At 36.0% G+C, this 21358-nt stretch overlaps 1 protein-coding gene and 1 long non-coding RNA gene across 2 annotated transcripts; one reads left to right on the forward strand and one right to left on the reverse strand.

Moving 5' to 3' along the window:
- Positions 1-3967: 3967 nt before the first annotated feature.
- Positions 3968-5040, forward strand: LOC133823742 (uncharacterized). Its single transcript, XM_062256594.1, has 2 exons — positions 3968-4130; positions 4607-5040. Exons 1-2 carry the CDS (start codon positions 3968-3970, stop codon positions 5038-5040), a joined length of 597 nt encoding a protein of 198 aa, XP_062112578.1.
- Positions 5041-17707: 12667 nt separating this feature from the next.
- Positions 17708-20655, reverse strand: LOC133820980 (uncharacterized). Its single transcript, XR_009887247.1, has 3 exons — positions 20230-20655; positions 18447-18510; positions 17708-17776 (listed from the first exon to the last, which is right to left on the reverse strand). It is a non-coding gene; the product is annotated as an uncharacterized LOC133820980 (long non-coding RNA).
- Between the last annotated feature and the right edge of the window lie 703 nt (positions 20656-21358).

Raw genomic sequence — 21358 nt, forward strand, 5'->3', positions numbered from 1 at the left:
GTATATCTGAATGAGCTATGAAATAGTTATGAATGAGGAATGGTGGATGCTAAGTATTATTTTGAGTGTTTATGACTTATTAAATTTAACTATTTGGTGATTACATAACTATGGGAATATTATTGTTTTATGTATAATGATAAATGATCATACTTTTATTACTAATATTTTTCTATCTAATTATAGGAGTTATTTCATTATTTTAACTTATAATTATAGTATGATTTAATAATTTTAACTTATAATTATTTTAAATTATTTCATTATTTCATTTATAAAGACTATTTTTCAACGAGGGTCAAAGTTTGACCTTTGACCACCCAAGTTATAGATATTACAAATCTGCCACGGCCTAGGGCTCGGGTCGTGACAGAAAAATGGTATCAGAGCACCGGGTTCAAATACCTCGAAGTGTGTCACCAAATAGATTAAATTTATTTTAAAATAAAGTATTTTGATCTATAAAAGGCGTATGTATATAGATAGCATCCATTCCTCACTAACTGGTTAGCTTTTGAGTTACTGACCTAAGAAAATGCCTCCGAAAGGAAGGACAACAAGGAGAAGGCCTGCAGATGTTGTCCTTGAGGCTGAGGTTCCTTCTTCGCCAGTTGCATTCCCTGTGAACGCCATTCTTGAGGCTTTAAGAGGCATTCCTACCAAACAGATGGATCCAGCTGCCCGACAGAGCAATCACTTCCAGATTTTTCCATCAGATTCAAATACTTAAGTCTAAAGGTGGAAAGGATTCCATGGTTGCTGAAAGATGGTCGAGGCATATAAAGAAGAGTTTAGACATTATGGGAATACCTAAGGAGTATCATGTTAATATTAATGTGCCCAAGTTGGAAAGGAGTGCACCAGATTGGTGGAGAGTCTTAAATAGGATGAGTGGAACTGATGGGATGACTTGAGGAAATTTTGAGATGGGTTTTCGAAGAACAATATTTTAACCCATCTCATAGGAAGATTTGATTGGATCATTTGATTGCTTAAGATTAATGATAGGTTGATGAGATCACAGAATGACTAGATAATGATGGATATGAGTGAATGAATTCTACATGAAGTTTGTAGAGTTATCTTCTTATGTTTATGCTGGTACGGTCGATCAACCTCTTTTAATTGAGCAGTTCCTCCGTCCCTCACTCCCTTCAATGCTGGGTCCACTTGCCCTATGACCTTTGGAAATTTGAATGAGTGTGTGACAGCAGTCTTACAGACTGAGGCTCATCAAGAAAGAATTGAAATAAATAATCCGGCCCGAGAAAGAGGAAATGATAGGAAAATGAACAAGAAGAACCAAGGGCGATGGTTATCCCAAGGACAACAACTTAGTGGGGGTAGCAATAGTAGCAAATCTTCAGGAAAGACTCGAATTGGGTCGTATGGGTGTTTCAGTTGTGGCCAACAGGGTTATAAGAAGAAAAAATTGCCCACACGACAACAGAGGTTCCAACCATCACCTGGAGGACCCATAGGGAGTTATGCTAGGTCTACTCCTTTCACAGGACAAACTAAGAGTAACCAGTCTCAGACTTCATCATATGGTTTCACACCCACACTAGGGCAACAATCCCAATGTCAACATTAGTTCTAGCCCCAAAGTTCAGGATTCAACCAAGGATACTCGCAGAGTTTTCAAAGTCCTATTTCTGCTGGAAGTTAGAGATAGTTCAATCTCGGAGGAGACTCTAGTGCAAGCACAAGCCATATGGTCAAGGAAAAGGGAAAGCAAAGGAAAAAGCCTATGGTCAAGCCTATGCTCTTAGTAGTGATGATGTGCGAGGAGGAGCATGCCAAGGAGTTATGGATGGTGTGGTTTTTATCTCACACTCTTGGGCTCATGTATTATTTGATACTGGTGCATCTCATTCTTGTATATCATTAATGTTTGCCAGCATGTTGGGTTTGAGTTGGGAAACTTTTAGTCCCGCATTGCAGTTGAGTGTACCTATGGGAGGGCATGGTGAAGTATCAACCATCTGCAAATCGGTTGTATTGTGTTTGAATGGAATAATTTATTAGGAAACCTGATGGTTACCTATAGGACAATTTGATGTGATTCTTGGCATGGGTTGGTTGTCTAAGTACCAAGCCATTATTGATTGCTCATGCAAAAGGGTGACTCTTTTAACTCCAAGTGGAGATTTCATTGTATATTGAGCCAACATGAATGCAGTAAGGCAGGATCCTATCCTTAAGGCATGTTTAGGTGGGAAAAGAAACTTAGAGTGTTATGGGAGTCTGTTTGCAATTAAGGATAAGTCTAGGCCTCTAGACAAGTTTCCTTGGATATCGGTGGTTAGTGGCTTTCTAGATGTGTTTCCTGGGGATTTTCCAGGACTACCACCTCATAGAGAGATCAAATTTTGCATTGATTTGATTCCCAGGACTCAACCAGTTTCTACTACCCCTTATCGCATGGCACCTGCAGAGTGGATGAATTGAAAAAGCAATTGGGTGAGCTAATGGATAAGGTACATCAGGAATTGTACTTCCCCATGGGGAGCTCCAGTTTTGTTTGCCAAGAAATCTGATGGATCCTTGTGATTGTGCGTCGATTATAAGAAATTAATTAAGATGACAATTAAGAACAAGTATCCATTGCCAATGATATATGAGTTGTTTGATCAGCTCATATGTTCAAAGTGTTTTTCCAAGATTGACTTAAGCTCAGGCTATCATCAATTGAGGATTTAGAAAGAGGATATTCCTAAAACTAATTTCAGAACGCGTTATGGGCACTTTGAGTTTTTGGTGATGCCATTTGGATTGACGAATGCACCTACAATATTTATGGACCTTATGAATAGAATCTTTAGACCCTATTTGGAGAAGTTTGTGGTTGTTTTTAGTGATGAAATTTTGGTGTATTCCAAGACATCTGAGGACCATACAGAACATTAAACAGTTGTGTTGCAAACTTTGAGGGACCATCAATTATATGCTAAGAAAGAAAAATGCGACTTCTGGAGGACTGAGGTCAAATTCCTAGGGCATGTAAAATATCAAGAGGACATTATTGTGAATTCATGTGAAGATAGATTCTATCCTACAGTGGGAAAAATTAAAGAACGTTACTAAGATTCGAAGTTTCCTTGGGTTAGTAGGTTACTATCGTCGCTTTGTGGAGAATTTTTTTTCTCGAATTGCTATGCCTTTGAAAAAGATAACAAGAAAGTTCATGTGGGATGACAGTTGTGAAGAAGCTTTCAGAGAACTTAAGCCAAGATTGACTATGGCGACTATTCTCGTTGTGCCTAATAGTGATGAACCGTTTGTGGTATTTACTGATGCGGAGTTCTCATGCCAAATGGCAAGGTTGTTGCCTATATTTCACGCCAATTGAAGACACATGAGAAGAACTAGCCCACACATGACTTGGAACTTGCAGCAGTGATTTTTGCCTTGAAAATGTGGAGATGTTACTTATATGGGGAAAAGTTTGAATTAGAATCTGATCATAAGAGTTTAGAGTATCTCTTTACTCAAAGAGACTTGAATTTGAGGCAAAGAAGAAGGGTCGAGTACAGGGCAAATTATGATTTCACTTTGAAATATCCTCATGGAAAAGAAAATGCGGTTGCTACACAGTGCTACTTCAACAAGTTAAGAAATGTCAGTGGCAAGATGAGAAATTGAGACTTATCTATAATCGAATCCAAAACGACGAGCAGTTAGATGGATGGACAGTAAATGCTGAAGGATTCTTATACCATAAGGGAAGATTAGTCGTTGCAAATATCCCTGATCTTAGAGAGTCTATTATGATTGAGGCCCATAGGTCTAAGTTTGTTGTACATCCTGGAAGCACAAAGATGTACCAAGATTTGGAAGGACAATATTGGTGGGAAGGTATGAAGAGTGACGCGGCTAACTTTGTAGCTAAGTGTATGGTTTGCCAACAGGTTAAAGCTGAGCACTAGAGACCTTCAGGGTTGCTTCAACCTTTACCCATACCAGAATGGAAGTGGGGCGAGATCACGATGGACTTTGGATGAGATTACCATTAACACCATTAAAGCATGATACTGTCCGATTGTTTGTCGATCGTTTGACCAAATCTGCTCATTTCATTCAAATTAGGAAGGATTGCAAGGTTTCTGAACTAGCTCGACTTCATGTGGGTAATATCCTTTGACTGCATGGGTTGCCTTCCAGCATTGTTTCTGAGAGAGATCCTCGATTTACATCAAAGTTTTGGCAAGCATTGCAAGAAGCTTTAGGAACTGAACTCAACTTAAGCACTGCTCACCACCCTCAGACAGATGGACAGTCTGAGAGGACTATCCAAACTTTGGAGGACATGCTTCGTTCTTGTATTTTGGATTTTGGGGGTAGCTGGTGAGAGCACTTGTCATTGGTGAAATTCACTTATAATAATAGCTACCATGCCAGGATAGGCATGGCTCCTTATGATGCCTTATATGGGAGGCCATGCAGATCACATTTGTGTTAGGCAGAACCAGATTAGCATGTCACAATTGGATCTCAAATTGCTAGTACTACTGGGAAGATCTGAGTAATTTTTTTTTTCTCAAAGAAAGACTTAAGGTTGGTCAAAGTCGTCAGAAGAATTATGCCGATTTCCTCTTATGAGAAGTTCAGTTTGAGGTTGGTGACTATGTCTTCTTGAAAGTTACTCCCATGCTTGGTGTGACGAGATTTGGAGGGAAGGGTAAGCTAGCCCCGAGGTATATTGGACCTTTCGAGATTATCGAGAGGGATGGGGAGGTCGATTATCAATTGAACTTACCAGCGCGGTTGGGGCATGTTCACAATGTGTTCCATGTGTCGATGCTGAGGAAGTATACTCCAGACCCATCGCACATCATTGAGTATGAGGCTATCCCTCTTCAAGAGGACGTGACATGTGAAGAACAACTTATCAGAATTTTAGCGAGAAAGTTAAATGTGCTAAGGAATAAAAAGATTCCAGTAGTCAAGGGCTTATGGCGAAACCATAGAGAAGACGAGGCTACTTGGGAGTTAGAGTTGGAGTTGTATGAGAAGTATCCTCATTTGTTTAATTTTTAGCTTGGGGTTGTACTTTGAAAATTTCGGGACGAAATTTCTTTAAGGAGGGAAGAATGTGAAACCTGAGACTTTTTCAGGTTGAAAAAGTCAAATATGGGAGGAAAAAAAAAAAAAAAATTAAATTATATATTTGATTTTTTTTTCTTTCCTTTTTTTCTCCCTCCCTCCCGAACCTTTCTCCTTCTTCTTCTTCTCCCTTTTTCTTTTCTTTTCTTTCCTTTGTTTTCTCTCCAAACCAGTCACGGCCACAACCAGTTGGACCACCGCTGGAGCGCCATTTCCGACACACGCCGGAGCTGCAGCTTCCCTGACTGGCGATGACGGAAACCCCAAAGTTTGGTGGCCATCGGAGCAAGGACGCGCCTATACAGCCACTTCGAAGTTTCGCCGTCGAAACTTTGAGGTGACTTTTCGGCGAACTCCGACCACCGTTCGACGAGTGGGTGGTACCGTTGGAATCAGCGTCGTGAGAGGATCGTCGCCCACTAAGTCATTCCGGTCAACTCACCATTTTTCTCCGGCGAGATTTTGGGTATCTTCGCCCCTTTGGAAGCATTTTCCGGCGACACCGGAGGTCATTTGGGCGAAGGAGCTGTACTTTCGTGATGTACTCATCGAGAGGATCGTTTTGATATATGCCATGCATATATTCGTCGACGTTTCCGGTACCGCCACCAACCGCTATAGTGCACCACTTGGGTAAGGTTCAGGAACTTGAAATTTTAAATATGGTCATATTATATGTCATTGGACACGATTTTGAATAAGGAATGCTATGATGATAATCGTTTGCTCATTTGGTGCACGTAGGAAAAACGTGATATTAAAATTGGACTAAATCATTCTAAGATCATTGATAAGCTTAGGAGCGTTGCTTTGGGCCCAAATTAAATTCTAAGGAGGTATCTAAAGAGGTAGGAACTCAACTAGACTATTGGACTTATTTTACTCGTATTAAATTGCATTCAACATATTCCAATTTTGATATTTATAAAATGTTTGAAAAATTGAAAACTTAACCTGCATGTTTTCTGATCTGTTCTGAGGGCACTGAGTGCCAAATATATATTTTTGTTCACTTATTTATGCAGGTTATGATTTTTGGGTTTATTCAAATGTAGCTGTTATGCTGCCCAATTTTCTAAAATATAAAGGGAATATGTTTCTTTCTTTTCATGTTTACCTGCATTTGGTTATACCGATGAGAGCCATAGTGATCATGATTGGTGCACGTTGTTGTTTCACGACCTAGTCTCTGTGTCATCATAGGTAGATCAGGTGTCCACTCACCTGTAGGTGTAAAGACCTAGCATCTGTATACAAGAAGTGTTCTGAGCCTCCCGCTTGTGGTGGCTATCAGGTCCGGCTACCCGGTTTAGGATGTCGGATTTTCTATGGTGGGTAACGGGAACTAGGGATCTAGTGGACGGTGTGATGTGCACTTGTAGCTATGCTCTTATGATTATTTGTGGTTTCTCTATTTTGGTTTTTACATGATGATGTATGTTTTGTTTTCAAAGCTAACCATGCAGGGGTTGTATTAAACTTTTGGGTCCTATGTTATTAGTTGTTTTCCTACTGGGCTTTATAAGCTCACCCCTATCTCTCCCATTCCAGGAGCCTAGTGACGCGAATGTGGAAAAGATGAATTATCGATGGAGCCAATGTGTTTAGCCTATTTCTATTTCGTGTCATTGTCTTATCTTTTGAGCATTTTATATGTATTCGACTTCGAATCTAATGATCGGTATATCTGAATGAGCTATGAAATAGTTATGAATGAGGAATGGTGGATGCTAAGTATTATTTTGAGTGTTTATGACTTATTAAATTTAACTATTTGGTGATTACATAACTGTGGGAATATTATTGTTTTATGCATAATGATAAATGATCATACTTTTATTACTAATATTTTTCTATCTAATTATAGGAGTTATTTCATTATTTTAACTTACAATTATAGTATGATTTACTATAAAGTAAATGATCATTTATAAAGACTATTTTTCAACGAGGGTCAAAGTTTGACCTTTGACCACCCAAGTTATAGATATTACAAATCTGCCACGGCCTAGGGCTCGGGTCGTGACAATTGTGTGGAGTTATTTTTTGTTGTTATTGATATCCGACATCAAGAGCTAGATGAACGTTTCAATGAGGTAAACACCGAACTACTTCTTTGTTTAGCTTCTTTGTGCTCTGGTGATTCATTTGTAGCTTTTGACAAAAAATAAAGTTGGTATGATTTGTTGAGTATTATCCCAAAGATTTTTCTACTTTTGAGCTTATGATAGTTGATGATCAACTTGAAACTTACATTATTGATGTACGTTCTACTGAGAAGTTCTTGGGTTTAAAAAGTATTGGTGATCTTCCTCAAAAAATGGTCAAGACAAAGAAAAACATTGTCTATCCAATGGTGTATCGACTTATTACATTGACATTGATTCTACCTGTTGTTACTGCTACGGTGGAAATAGTATTTCTTCTATGAATATTTTGAAAAATAGATTGCGTAATTGAATGGGTGAACAGTGGATGATTGATTGTTTACTTGTGTACATTGAAAAAGACATCTTCAGTAGCCTTGACAATGAAGTTATCATGCAACGATTTCAAAACATGAAAACCCGTCAAGGCAGATTGTAATTTTTATTTTATTTTCTATGACAGTGTCCTATTTTATTTTGTTGAACATGAAAATTTATAAGGACAATTTATTAGCTATTTTTGTTAGTTTCGAATTAATATTTGTCCAAGCCCTCACTGAGCATAATTTCTGGCTCCGTCACTGACCACATGAGGTAACACTCTATAATTGGTTAATGACATCCATAATAATTATTAAATTAAAATGCGTAGGACCCGATATTGGATTTCACCAATAGCAGTATGTCACCTCCTTGTGGTGTTGGGCACCACTGGTGCCCCTTAGCAACTCCCTTTTAATTTTTTCATTTATGAGTGCTATATGTCGTTTTTCTAAATTATTGTCGTTTTATTAGTATTGTTGTTTCTAGGGGTGCTCGCGGTGCAGTGCGATTTTTTTTTTTCAATTTATTGAACAACACCGCATATGCAGTTTGAGCAATTTTCGAACTGCAACTCGCACCGCATAAATCTCAAACTGCATAAACCGCACCGCAAAAATGCTTAGTGGTGTGAGCGGTTTATAACAATAGCCAAATAATTTAACAATTAAACATTTTAATTAATAAATATTCATAATAAAGCTCATAACTAAAGAATGTTAATAAAATAATAAATATATAACAAACTAATAAACTTTTTATAAAACAACAAACTAATAAGTAATAACAAAGAAAAAATATGATATAGAAGTAACCATATTTAATTAAGGAGAATATCTTTACGTTGAAATAGAATATGTGTTAGCATCATATCAAACATAATATTTTTTTTAGATACTGTATATATTATCCCATATAAATACATATGCATTAAATTTATATGTAGTAAAATTGACATATATATATATAACAATGCCGTGTTTCACTATAAAAAAAATGTGCTATGTCGAGAACACTTTACCAAGAACATGTTCTCGGTATAGACATTTCAGATGCGCGGGACCTTTTCGTGGTTCTGGAATAAGGTAAGTTCCTCTACCGAGAACATGTTCTCAGTATAGGGTTTATAAATCTTCCCAGCTGCGCGAACCCCCTTCGTCTTCCTCTCTTTCCCTATGTTTTCAGACATCGTTCCCTCCGCCTCTCTCAATCGAAATCCCCCATTTTCTTCACAAAAATTTTATTTTTAAGTCCAAAAATCTCCAAAAGTGAAGGGGTTTCTCTCTATTTGTCAAAGGTAAGGTTTATTTCTTCATTTATATATATATATATTTATGAAATGGTAATGTAGTTTTTTAATTTTTGTTTGAAGGTGTGGGTGCGGTTTTTGTTGAACTACAGAGAAAGATTGCAAGGAATTGAAGGTGTTGGTAAGTTGTTTTTAATTTTTCTATTTTTTTTGAATTTTTTTTTTCAATTTTTGAATAATTTGTGTTTTTTATATAAATAAAATAATATTAGTTTTAGTAAAAATCAGAAATTATATTAGGGTGAATGTATTTATTTTTAGGTTTTAAAAATATTTATTAGTAAAAATGAGATTAGGAATTAGAAAATTGTTAGATGATTAATTAGTATTTTTTTTATTAAAATAGATTCTATGTTGTTTTGGTGAAAATTACGTGTATTAAACATATTAGTAAACATATTAAATATTTGAATGTTAATTTGGAATTTTTGGTGCTAATGTTAGTATGTTGTTGTTGTTAATTTTAATTTTTTTGGTTATGTTAGTAGTAAAATCAGATTTTATGAATATTGATGATTTGTTGTTGTTAATTTTTAGTAGAATTTTGATATTTTGATTAGAAAATTGAATAATTAATAAAATTTAGACTAATAATTATAAATTATATAGTCGTTTACAATGTATTTGTATTGCTCTCTACATGATCTGGGACTAGATATTTTTTATGTGTTATTTGCAGGTTTTTAAATTTTGGGATAGATGACAATACAGTCGTTATGCTGCCGAATTTTACATATAATTATAAAATTTAGAGATTTTGTGAATATTAGTAAAAGCATTAAATAAAAATTTTAATAGGTTTAGTAAAAAAAAATCATAAAGTAATTAAATAACTTTTAACCAAATCCTAGAAATTGTGTGAAAATTAATTAAATTATTCAATTATGTAAAAGCATAAAATTTAATTTAATAAATCATTAATTAACATTTATAATTTTCACTATTTTTTGTAATTAAAATTAAAATTAATATTTTAAGTTAAAAAAAAATATGTCAAAATTAAATAATTTTAATAATATTTACACTCAATTATTTATTACAGTTAGATATCATAAAACAACATAATTAGATATCTTAGACCCGTTCGGAGGGGGTGAGTCATTGAAGACTCTTAAACATAATGAGTATCAAAACCAGTCTGGAAGCCTTCAAAGATGATAAATTTATCTTAGCAACTCAGGCTAACCAAGTTTTCTACATCGATGACCTTAAAAATAAATCTCATTGGAAAGTCATCCAAGAAGTGCATCACAGAAATGTGTGGGACATCCCACTAGTTGAAGAACAAGCGGAGGATGTAGAAGTAGATGTTATGCACGACACTAGTTCCTCTAATTTCCAATTATTCGTTGATCTTGGACCGTTGCCACAAATCAACTTTGAACGTACGGGGGCTCCATTACAATTTGTTGAGATATCTTGTTAAGATTAAAATAAAATTAAAAACATAGCTTTTTATAGAAAAGTCCCAAAATTACTAAGTGTTGAAAACTGCCTTGTTTTGTGACAAATTCTGAACTTTGGAAGGCTACTTGTGTTTAAAAGTCCATACAGACATTTGTTTTAAGCTCCAAATGATGTGTTTAAGAGTTTTAATCCTATTTGTTAGAACTAATGACTATGCCTACACTATAAAAGGATTCTCTTAGAGTTTTGATAGACTTGATCACTATCTCAAATCTCTCTCTAGTTCTCAAGATCACAAGATTTCTTCAAGAAATTCATAAAGAAATGCTTTTCTTTATGAATTTCAAGGCTTGTTCAATCTCAATTCCCATTTCATACTAGAGGAAGCATCAAGCATCCATCAAGGCCTAAGAAATAGAGAATTTGGATAGCGATACTCCTCAGGTATAAGCCTTGGTTTGAAGATTTCAAGAAGATCCTAGAGTTTTGGTCCAAAAATAGGGTTTGCATTTTCTATGTCAATCTCTTATTGGACTCTGTCAAAGATAATTTTTTTTGTATATTCTTATTATTGTGGTGGTGTAATCTCACTCTCTCTCAACATTTAAATTCTGTATTATTTGATATACATCTTCATGGAAGAATCATCTTCAATTTCGGCTTCTAAATTCATGACACAAGACTTTGTTAGATTTGATGGAACTATCTTTGTCCATTTGCAAGACAAGATTAGTTTTTTCCTAACTAATCTCAAGGTGTTCTACATCCTAGACAAGGATCCAAAGGCCATAAAACCCACTAAGGAGGGTGACACACAAGAATTCATAAAATAAAGGAAGAGACGTGAAGAAGATGAACTTATATGTAGGGGTCACATTCTCAATGCTCTCTTAGACCGGTTGCATGATCTCTACACCAACACAAAGACAGCTAAAGAGATTTGGGAAGTATTGGAGAATAAGTACAAAGGGGAAGAAGAAGGTACAAGGAAATTCCTTATTACTAAATATATGGAATTTATGTTTTATGATATGAAACCCCTTCTACCACAAATACATTAATTACAAATTATTGTGAATAAGCTATTTACCCTAAATATTGTATTGTCTAAACAATTCCTTGTTGATGCGATTATAGCCAAGTTGCCTCCATCTTGGAGGGGCTGTTGAAAGAAAATCCTCAACAAGAATGAGGAAATTTCATTGGAGGAAATTCTCAAAAACTTGTGGATTGAGGAGGAATCATGTAACGCCCTACTAGTCTAGAGTCGTTACCATGTGATTTTAAAAGGTGCCATTAGCTCGCTAATCGAGGTATTAATGTGAAAAGTATGATTAAATTAAAATAAAGACTCGTTCAATTAAAATCAAGTATAAAAGGTTGGACATTCATTAAAATCGTAAAAGTGTTACATTGGGATCCCAAAATACTATTTTGAAATATATTTACAATCCAAATATGTGGGCACGGTCAACCTAAGCGACAAAATTGAACTTTTAGAATGTGTCCCTCAAAACAACCTCAGTCGTGGTGGCCAGGTAGGGCAAACATGTACGCACCGCTCCATGCCCTCCAACTCACGGTTGATCGACCATTTCCTTGCCCTTACCTGCACCACAGAGCACCCATGACCTGAGGCCCAGCAAGAAAACTTTATAGCACAACGTAAAATAATTTACTTTAACAAATGCATAATTAATCAAATGTGTCAAACCATCTACCAGTTCCTATCTGAATTCACAACAGCACACAACATCACATTAGCACGACAACACATAAGCAACACAGTGGCCTCCGTTGATCAGGGTGCGTTACCAGGCACCAAGTCCACAGTCTTAACTAAGCGAGTGAGTACAGCACCCTTTAAGGGTATCACCCTGCCGGCCTACATTCAGCATGCTTAATGTCGACCACAGCCTTTGCCACTTTCGGCCTTTTCCAATCCTGGCCTTCGCTGTTCCCGACCTTTGTCATTTCCGACCTTCACCGATCCCGGCCTTTGCCATTTCCGACCTCTGCCGATTCCGGCCTTTGTCAATCTGTCGCAAACACACGTATGACATAATAGTTTCAAACCATACATAGAGTACTAAGCACAATATAGCTCTATGGACGCAGAGAGTTTTCTTACCTTGAGTCCCATGCTGACAGCACAAGGTGATCCTGAGCATGATCCCTAATCCCGAGCCTTAGCAGTAAAACATTGATCATAATCCTGGTCCTGTGCTGATCCCTAAGTAGTCCTAGCTTGATTCTCCAGTCCCCAAGCTTCAAATCCTCCACTTCTGCACCAATTGTCCATGAGTTTCTCTAGACCTCTATGCACACCAAGGGAGGGAGAGAGAACCGAACAGAGAGAGAAAAAAAAGAGTTGCTGAGTATCCCTTTTGTTCTGCCACCTTCTCCTAGCTTCCTAAGTCTCTAAGTGGCTAAGTCACCTCTAGGTAGGTTCTATCCCTTGGCCAAAAGACCAAGATGTCTCTAGGTCCAAAACTTACCCTTTAACGCCCCCAAGGGCAGTATCGTCTTTTGCCACCATTTTCCCGCTAAGCGTCGAGTAGCCCTATAAATTCCCAATTAGTCCCGACATACCCAAATACTTACTAAATAATAATCGATTACCCGTTCAACCTCGAATGCATACTACATTCCCAAAATACCCCTTGGCTCACCCCAAGCTGGGTATTAAACGTCGTTGTGACTATTCCACTAATCCGCTCACTAAGATTGCCTTAGACCACACATCTCAAATATATCCCCATTACATTGGGGTCTCACTCATAACACATACATAATTACATTTATGCCCTCAATGGGCAAAAATTACAAACATGCCCCAATTTACAAAAATGGGCCCACATGCATAGTTAATACACATAAACATGCATGTCTAATCATATTACTACACAAATCATTGATATAACATATTCCCACATATAATCCATTACTCGCTCATATAATCCCAATTATGCCCTCCAGGAACTATAGTCAAGGCACTCAGACTTAATAACGAATTCGGGACGTCACAACTTGTAACGACCCAAAAATGCTAATAGGGTTTGGTGCCTTGATTAGCATGTCGGGAGGGCATAATTGGATATGTTTGTGATTAATTGATTAGATACATGACTATGTGGCACGCATGATATATATGATGATATGACTATATTTGTAGCATGTGTATTAATATTAAATATGCATGTGGGCCTGTTATGGTTTATAAGGGCATATATGTAATATTGGTCTGTTAAGGGCATAAATGTGATTATATGTGTTAAATGGCTGAGGCCACATTATTATGTGGATATATTTGCAGTATACGGCTCGAGGCAATCCTAGTGAACGGAATAGTGGAATAGTCACAACAGGTTTTAATACCTGGCTCGAGGTGGGCCTAGGGGTATTTTGAGAATTTAGAGAATATTTTGGGGTTTATTGAGTAATGAGTAAGTGTTTGGTAATTAGTTGGGCATGTCGGGATTACTTGGGAATCTGTAGGATGACACGAAGAATTAGCGAGAATCGGGATTAATGATCGTTTTCCCTTAAGAGTAATTAGAGGGTTGAGTTGTCTTGAGGGGTATTTTTGTCTTTTGGTTAAAGTGTATATTCAGCTGGGATTCTAGGAAGCAATCGAAATTATTAGGAATACACTTAAACACTTCCCTCAGCTCCCTTTCTCTCTCTTTCATACATGATCTCTCTCTCTCTCTCTCTAGAACCTAAGGGGAACTCTAAAGCTTCGGAGGAGAAAACTCAAGGAATTGGGCTGGGAAACTCTAGAGAATCAAAACTAGGATCAGTCAGAGGATTTACGTGGAGATTAAGCTGTCAATTGAGGCAATATTTTAGATGCTAATAGTTGAATTTTGTTGGGTTTGGTTTTGTTTAAGGGTGTTGGTTTGGTTTCTGAATTTGGTATTCTAGAAAGGATTAAACTGGTGATATTGGTTTTATGTGTTGTTTCTAATGTGATATTAAGAATTCTGGACTTGGTTTTGGTTTAGGTGTATATTTAGGTTGGATTTTAAGGTTGTAGCTAGGAAAAATGCTGAGAAAACCTAGGGATTTTTGGGTTCACGGGGGCGCGCCGTGACCCAGTTCATGGGCATCGCGACCCGCGTACCCTAGAAGGCCCTGGGAGGGCTGCTGGCTTATGGGCACGCTGCAACTCTAGGGGCAAGTCGTGGTTCGCCTCCCCCAGAAGCAAGAGGTTGCGCCTTTGACTTGAGGTGTGTTGCGACCCTTAGGGGCAGGTCTCGGCCCGCCTAGGCTGCCATGGCCTAGGTTGGCTTTTAGGCTCGAGGATTTAAACCTAAGTTCTCGAGACAAATTCTACTACCCGGTTTAGTAGAATTTGAGCTCCCGAAGGCTATTATTTGTTTCCAAAACATTTAATTGTATTAGAATTTGATAGTTATCCATTGTTGCTTGTGACTAGGGTTACCATTAAGGCTCAGGACTGAGGATCGTGCTCGGAACCGTTCTTTATCCATCGCTCGGGACTCGAGGTAAGAAAACTACACTCTAGTGGTTGTGAACGGGACTGAGATTCCCTGTAATTGAACATATGTGTTCTATGAATTATATATCTCTTACGTGTGATGTGAAAGTACGGCCTAAGGGTGTTGGGGCTGATGATAAGCGTACTGAATGCATCTTGGCCTAAGTGAGCCGAGACCAACTAAATAACCATAGGACTCAGCCTAAGCGAGTCGAGATCAACTAACTAACCATAGGGTTCGGCTTAAGGGCATCGACACCTAAATATTTGTATTACAGATCGAGTTATATGTTTGAAAGTATATGTTTATCATTTCCTATCTTAATACTTGTATTCTGCTGATTAATTAAACTAATTGGATTGAAGTTCATTATATGCTCTTGTTGCTGTCTATGCTTGTTGATTATGGTTTTCTTGCTGAGCCTTGGCTAACCGGTGCTACGTGGTGCAGGTAAAGGAAAGGGAAAGCTAGACCAGCCATAAGTTGGAGAGCTTTGGGGGCGGAGTGTACATCGACAGCTGCTCGACCGCCACGGCCGAGTGAAATTACAGGGACTAGAGCTCAAACTTGTATTTTGCCATTTATACTGGCTACAACTATATTAATTTTTTAGAGTTGTTTTCGCCATGTAAACCTTATTTTGGGATCCCATGTATCAAACTTTTATTTTAATGAAAATCAACCATTTTACGATCAAAATCTTTTAACCCTAACTTGTTAGATGACTTTAGAAACATATTTATGTTCAAACGACCTAAGTAGCAGGTCTGGCACTACTTTAAACACATAGTGTAACGGTCTTGGTTACCCAGGGCGTTACACAACTATCCCCTCCTTATTAAAATTTCATCCTCAAAATTTAGTCAAACATCTAGGGATACTAATTCTGTAAACCTTAACATAACTTCAAAATCAGGCCATTTACCTTGCTACTTCTTTGTAATAACTTCACAATAATGATAGTCTTAATCTGTGTGACTTTATCTCTTTCATTAAGAATCTCCACTGGCTTTTCCTTACACAATAAGTTTTTATGAATTTCCAGGGTCTCCTCACCCAATCAGGGGTCGTACTCGACACCTTTTTCCTTAACATTGGCACCAATAACACCATATGCTAGGGTAAGGCTAATCTGTAGGCCCCTGGCCTAATCTTTACTAGGACCTCACAAATATATATCAAATCTAGAGTCAAACCCCTCTTTCATTTTTGAAACATCTTATCCTTGATAGTTCATAATACTTGGAAAAATACAAAGTCCTCAGTCCTGGAACTCCATGTTCCCATATTTAGATTTGCGAACTCTTATGTCCTTTTAATAATGCAAACACTCCTGCCCTAACGATCCTTAAATTTCACTTGTTCCCTGAGCCAATTCTGAACTAGGATACTTCTTGTCTCTGGTTTCTTTTTCCAGAATAAGCACTTCTCATTCCCTATCTCACAATATCCTACTCGGAGCCACTCTATGATCCTTTTTCCAGAACATAGGAACCTAAGGGTCCTAATCTGACACTATCAACTTCGGTGTCTGGTGGAGACGTACGGTCTCCCTTCGTACACACAGGTATTACTCATATTTTGTTCTTAATTGGAAGTAGCCCAAAACATTCTCAATCAAGCTAGATAGGACTTGTCCAAATCATCCATATATTCTCTACTTGTTGAGTTTATGTGGTTCGCTGGAATATTGAGCAGTTTCGAGAGCCTTCACTAATAACCCATCAAATCAAACTTGGTGTGAGTAGCAATTCCTAAAATGTCTCTTTCCTTGATCCTCATCTAGTAATAACCAGATTGAGGGTCAATTCTTAAGGGCATTGTCCTACTTTTCAATTGGGCAAATAAATCCTTCATCCTTGGCAATGGATATATGTTCTTAACAATTACTTTATTTGGCTATCCATATGCAGTACACATCCTCACAGACTTGGCCTTCCTCTTAAAAAATGGTGTTGACGTGTCCCTTAATGCGATGCTTCATCTGATCAACCCTCAAGTCAAATAACCTCTTCAACTGAACCTTTAATCCTTTCTGCTCAGCTAGCGTCATTCTTCATGATGTTTCTGATACTAGTTCTATCCCTACCTTAATCACGTAGCACACTCAATTCCTTGATGCGAAAAAAATCCTGAAAAATCATTATACACCTATTTGAATCCTCACTGATTGATCCAGCCTCCCTCTGGTCTAACCGATATACACTACAAGAAAAAACAGTATTCATAACACTTAAAAACTGCTAACCGGGACTATTGATAACGCTTCTGAAAATGCTAACATAGCCCCTGTTATTAAAAGTCCAATCTTTTCTATAACAGTATTTGAATGTTATGTTCGGTGTTATCTTAAACTATTCAATAACACATTTTTAGTTGCTATAATATTCAAATAATAACATTTAGATAGAGTTTTTGGTTATAAATTTGAAGCTTATATTTTTTTCATAACACTTTTCAACTGTTACATTTGATTATTTTGATAACATTTTTAGTTTGTTATATTATATAAACCATAACAATTTTTTACGCTTATAATATGTTTTTAAATCATAACATATAGTAATAAAATTTTGTTACTTTAGTGTGGATAATAAATTTTAAATTATTTTTTGATAAGTATACTTATATGGTTTTTTTTAATTAAAAGATTTTCATTATTGTATTTTGATAAACAAAATCAAAATTAATCATAAAATGTAATTATCAATAGATTGATAAACCACAAGTATTACATTAAACAATAACTAATTCAAACCATGAATGTATCTACTTCATGAGATCTTAGTTCTAACTTAAATTTGAAAGCTTAACATAATAAAGTTTTATAATCTTGAACATTTTTTACTTCAAACTATAGTTTGGATGATGCTATTGTTGCTGCTGCTATTGCTGATGTTGTAGCTGTTCTTCAGCTTGTTGTGCTTGACTGTGAACCTCAGATGGTGTACTAGTCCTTCGAGGGAACTTGTTCAAACTCTCTAAAAAATAAATAGAGAAAGATAAGCAGCAAATATAAAAATGCATGCTAACAAGAATGAAACTATTCTCATAAGAGATATAATCCAATAACTTAATGAACTTGGTTGGCTCAAGTTGTTAAAAGACATTGAGAGAATACAATATCATGTCAATGTTTTGTGAGGACATTTTCTTACTCAAATTCCCAAGCTATTTAACTTTCATACAAATCCCTGGACAGTATTTTTTTTTTTTTTTTAAAAGGGAAATGTGACGTGCAAATGGCAGACATTAAAAGAGAATCAAATAACTCAAATATCAACTGCAAAGTAAATTTTACATTGTGACATGGACACATAGACTTGAAATTAATACTTAATAAGTCAGATTTTTTTAATGAAAAAACTATAATAAAACTTTTGGCAAGACGTCTTATGGTCCAAAATACCATTATCAAACAGCAATCAAAATACCATACTCAGAAATAAGTCAAAAATAAACCACGACACCAGAGACCAATAACATAACAGAAAACAAGGCTCTCCCAAAACAGAAAAACAATAGAAACAACTTTATACAATTGAATCACCTGAAATTGATCAGAACAAATGGCATATGATCCTTCCTCTCTATGAGGGAAAACAAAATCAGAAGACAAAAGAGAGAGAGAGATTTAGAAGAGATATGTACCATCGAGCCTACACCTCGCCATTCCAAGCCCTGCCACCATCAAACCTCACAGCCACTAGTGCACCTGCAAAACATAAAGAAATAAGCATAGCTAAGTGTCTAAGTCATTTGTAATTTATATTATGCACCCAAAAGCAAGCAATTTCTTCCACATCAATAAATTTATTGTCAAAAGCATTCTATAAATGAATAATAAATGATAGTATTCTCATAACATTACATTATAATCAGAAAGATGCTACTTTAGAAGACCATGAGAATCAATGGCTAGTTAATTACTTCTGATTTCAATTAAAAATGCATTTAAGCACAATAAAACCAATATATATCTTAAATAAAAAATAACCACAAACATCAAAATCAACAAAAATCAGCAAGCATGAGCATATATATACATATCTTCAAATTAAAAATAAAACCACAAACTGTGAATTGTCTAAGAATTTGGCCAACTAGAACTAAATAATTTGATCACAAATTTAAATGTTGTATTTATCTTTCCTGAAACTTCTTAGAAAAAAATAAAAATACTATTCAATGCAAAAATATAAACCTAAACTTCAGTTTTTCCTTAAAACTACTGTATTTGAGACTTAAAACCCATTACCATCTCTATCAAGCCATAAATCCAGATAAACAGAAGAAAAAACCAGAATTGTATTATTTTTCTTCAAACTCAATCTCAAACTAAATCAAAACAACATTCAAAACAATTACCAAACCCAGAAAATCCATTTGTTGCAGCATAACCTCATCGAAGTCAAACCTGTCGCACCCACGAGGAAGCCACCCTGTAGAACCCATGAGCTGAGTCTCCCTGTTACACGCCTCAAGCTGCAAGAGCCCACCACCCTAGAGCACACCTGCAACAAATAGAGAGAAAGGTTGAACGAGAGAATATCTCAAAGAGATAAAAAGAAATTTAGTAGTGCCATTTTTCAAAGGTTAAAAGCATCAGCACATGTGATCAATAATTCTATTTACACTCATAGTGATATTTTAAAAGATTAAAACAGAATCCATTTTAATTGTACTATAGTCATTTGAGTATATAAAATAACAAAAATACTAATAATGTAGAAGAATACAAAATAGAAAACAAAACTAGTTGCAGAGCATAAAAATATTTTCAACATCACATTTTAATATATTACAAGAATCCAAGAATACAGCAGGTTCTCCCAAACCTGCAACCAGTGACTTCTCCTTAACCTTCTCTTTGACATATTCCATCATAATTAGCCCAAAGTTGGTTTCCTTGAAACCTAAAAAAGTTCAGCAATACTCAAACATTATCTTAAAAGAACAGTAAGACAAGTCCATTCAGCAACTTGCATTTGTAGTCAGGGAACAATGCTTTTATCACAAGTCTGCTCCCTAGCTGGTGCTTGTGAAACCCAGAATATAGGTATGTCTCTAGAGCTACGATCGCAAACTTTAGAAGCTACTACTACTATTTTCTACTCAGCTTTGACTACCGTTATTTATAGTTCTCACACATAGTTCCTGCACCCTCAATTACATGTTTTATAGAATAAATCAATAAGTACAACGATAATTATAACCTAGGCAAGAAAGGTCAGGTTTAACTACTGAATTTCAACATGAATGAGAGAGAATTAATCTACCAGTGTTAACCTCACATCACAAGGAGTAATTTCAAATGACTGAAATATTTGTACTCCCTGCTCAGATAGCTAACTAATTAAAGTTAATTCTAAACTGAAGCAACACACAAAACAGATCATTTATTGAGCTAATCGAAAAGAGCTAAAAGATATACCTTGAGATTTAGATTGTCTTCCCAAAAGAAATATTTGTACTCCCTGCTCAGATAGCTAAACCTGTATTTTGGATAAGGCAACCATCAGAAGACAATCAATCCAACATTAACAGACACAGACACAGACACACACAAAAGTAAACAAATAATTCACTAAATAAGTCAAATATGGAAAGATCTAATGAAAAGAGAGGTGATACCATGTAATGAAAGAACATTAAAACGAGATAGAGCAACACTCAAGTTCATCTTTCAAAGTTTATTGCAGTTTATCATCATTCACAAGTCCAAACACCAATGCAAGACAGAGCAACACTCAAGTTCATCTTTCAAAGAAGCAATATGAGAGCAAATATATTTGCTCCACAATTTTACTACTCAAAAACCTCTAAAATTTACAGTGGAAAAACCTTGCACTGAAATCAATTGGAACAGAACAATTAGGTCGAATTTAAGGTCAGAAAGTAAACAAGATCATATAAATAGAGCTCAAATACATAATTAGATGCCAATTGTCTTAGGCTCCTAGTCTTTGGGAGGTATCCCCTTTGTAGCTACCATTTTAGCCTTAGAGTTAAAAGACTTAAATAAAAAGAAATTTAGTAGTGCCATTTTTCAAAGGTTAAAAGCATGTGATCAAAATGTAGAGCATAAAAACATAAAACAAAACAGAAAACAGAACTAGTTGCAGAGCATAAAAAATACCACTAACAGGAGCCTGAAACAGAGATCAAAATGTAGCTGCAGGCAAGCTGTAAACAAAAGCAAACCCTACAAGCAAACAAAATTAACAGAAAACAGATGGAAATACTGAATACACCATAACAGAAGGAAATACTCATCATTTAAAGGTCGCAATCTAAAAAATAGGGGACCGCCATTGATTAAACTAGAAAAGTCTGTCTCTCTTAAGTTTTTGCAAGCAACATGCCATTTCAAAAGTAGAAAAAAATAATAAAAAAAAACAATTTAAAAATCATTATATCTAAAATTGCAAGAAAATTGTTTTGCTATCAGTAGTTAAAATGACATGGTGAAAAACTTATAAGAAATCAAGCTATAGAATCATGCCTAGTGTAGTCATGATAGCAACAAAAAGGATTATGCCAACAGGCCGCACCTTAAAAAA

This window comes from Humulus lupulus, chromosome 3 (assembly GCF_963169125.1).
Source record: "Humulus lupulus chromosome 3, drHumLupu1.1, whole genome shotgun sequence".
NCBI lineage: Eukaryota > Viridiplantae > Streptophyta > Magnoliopsida > Rosales > Cannabaceae > Humulus > Humulus lupulus.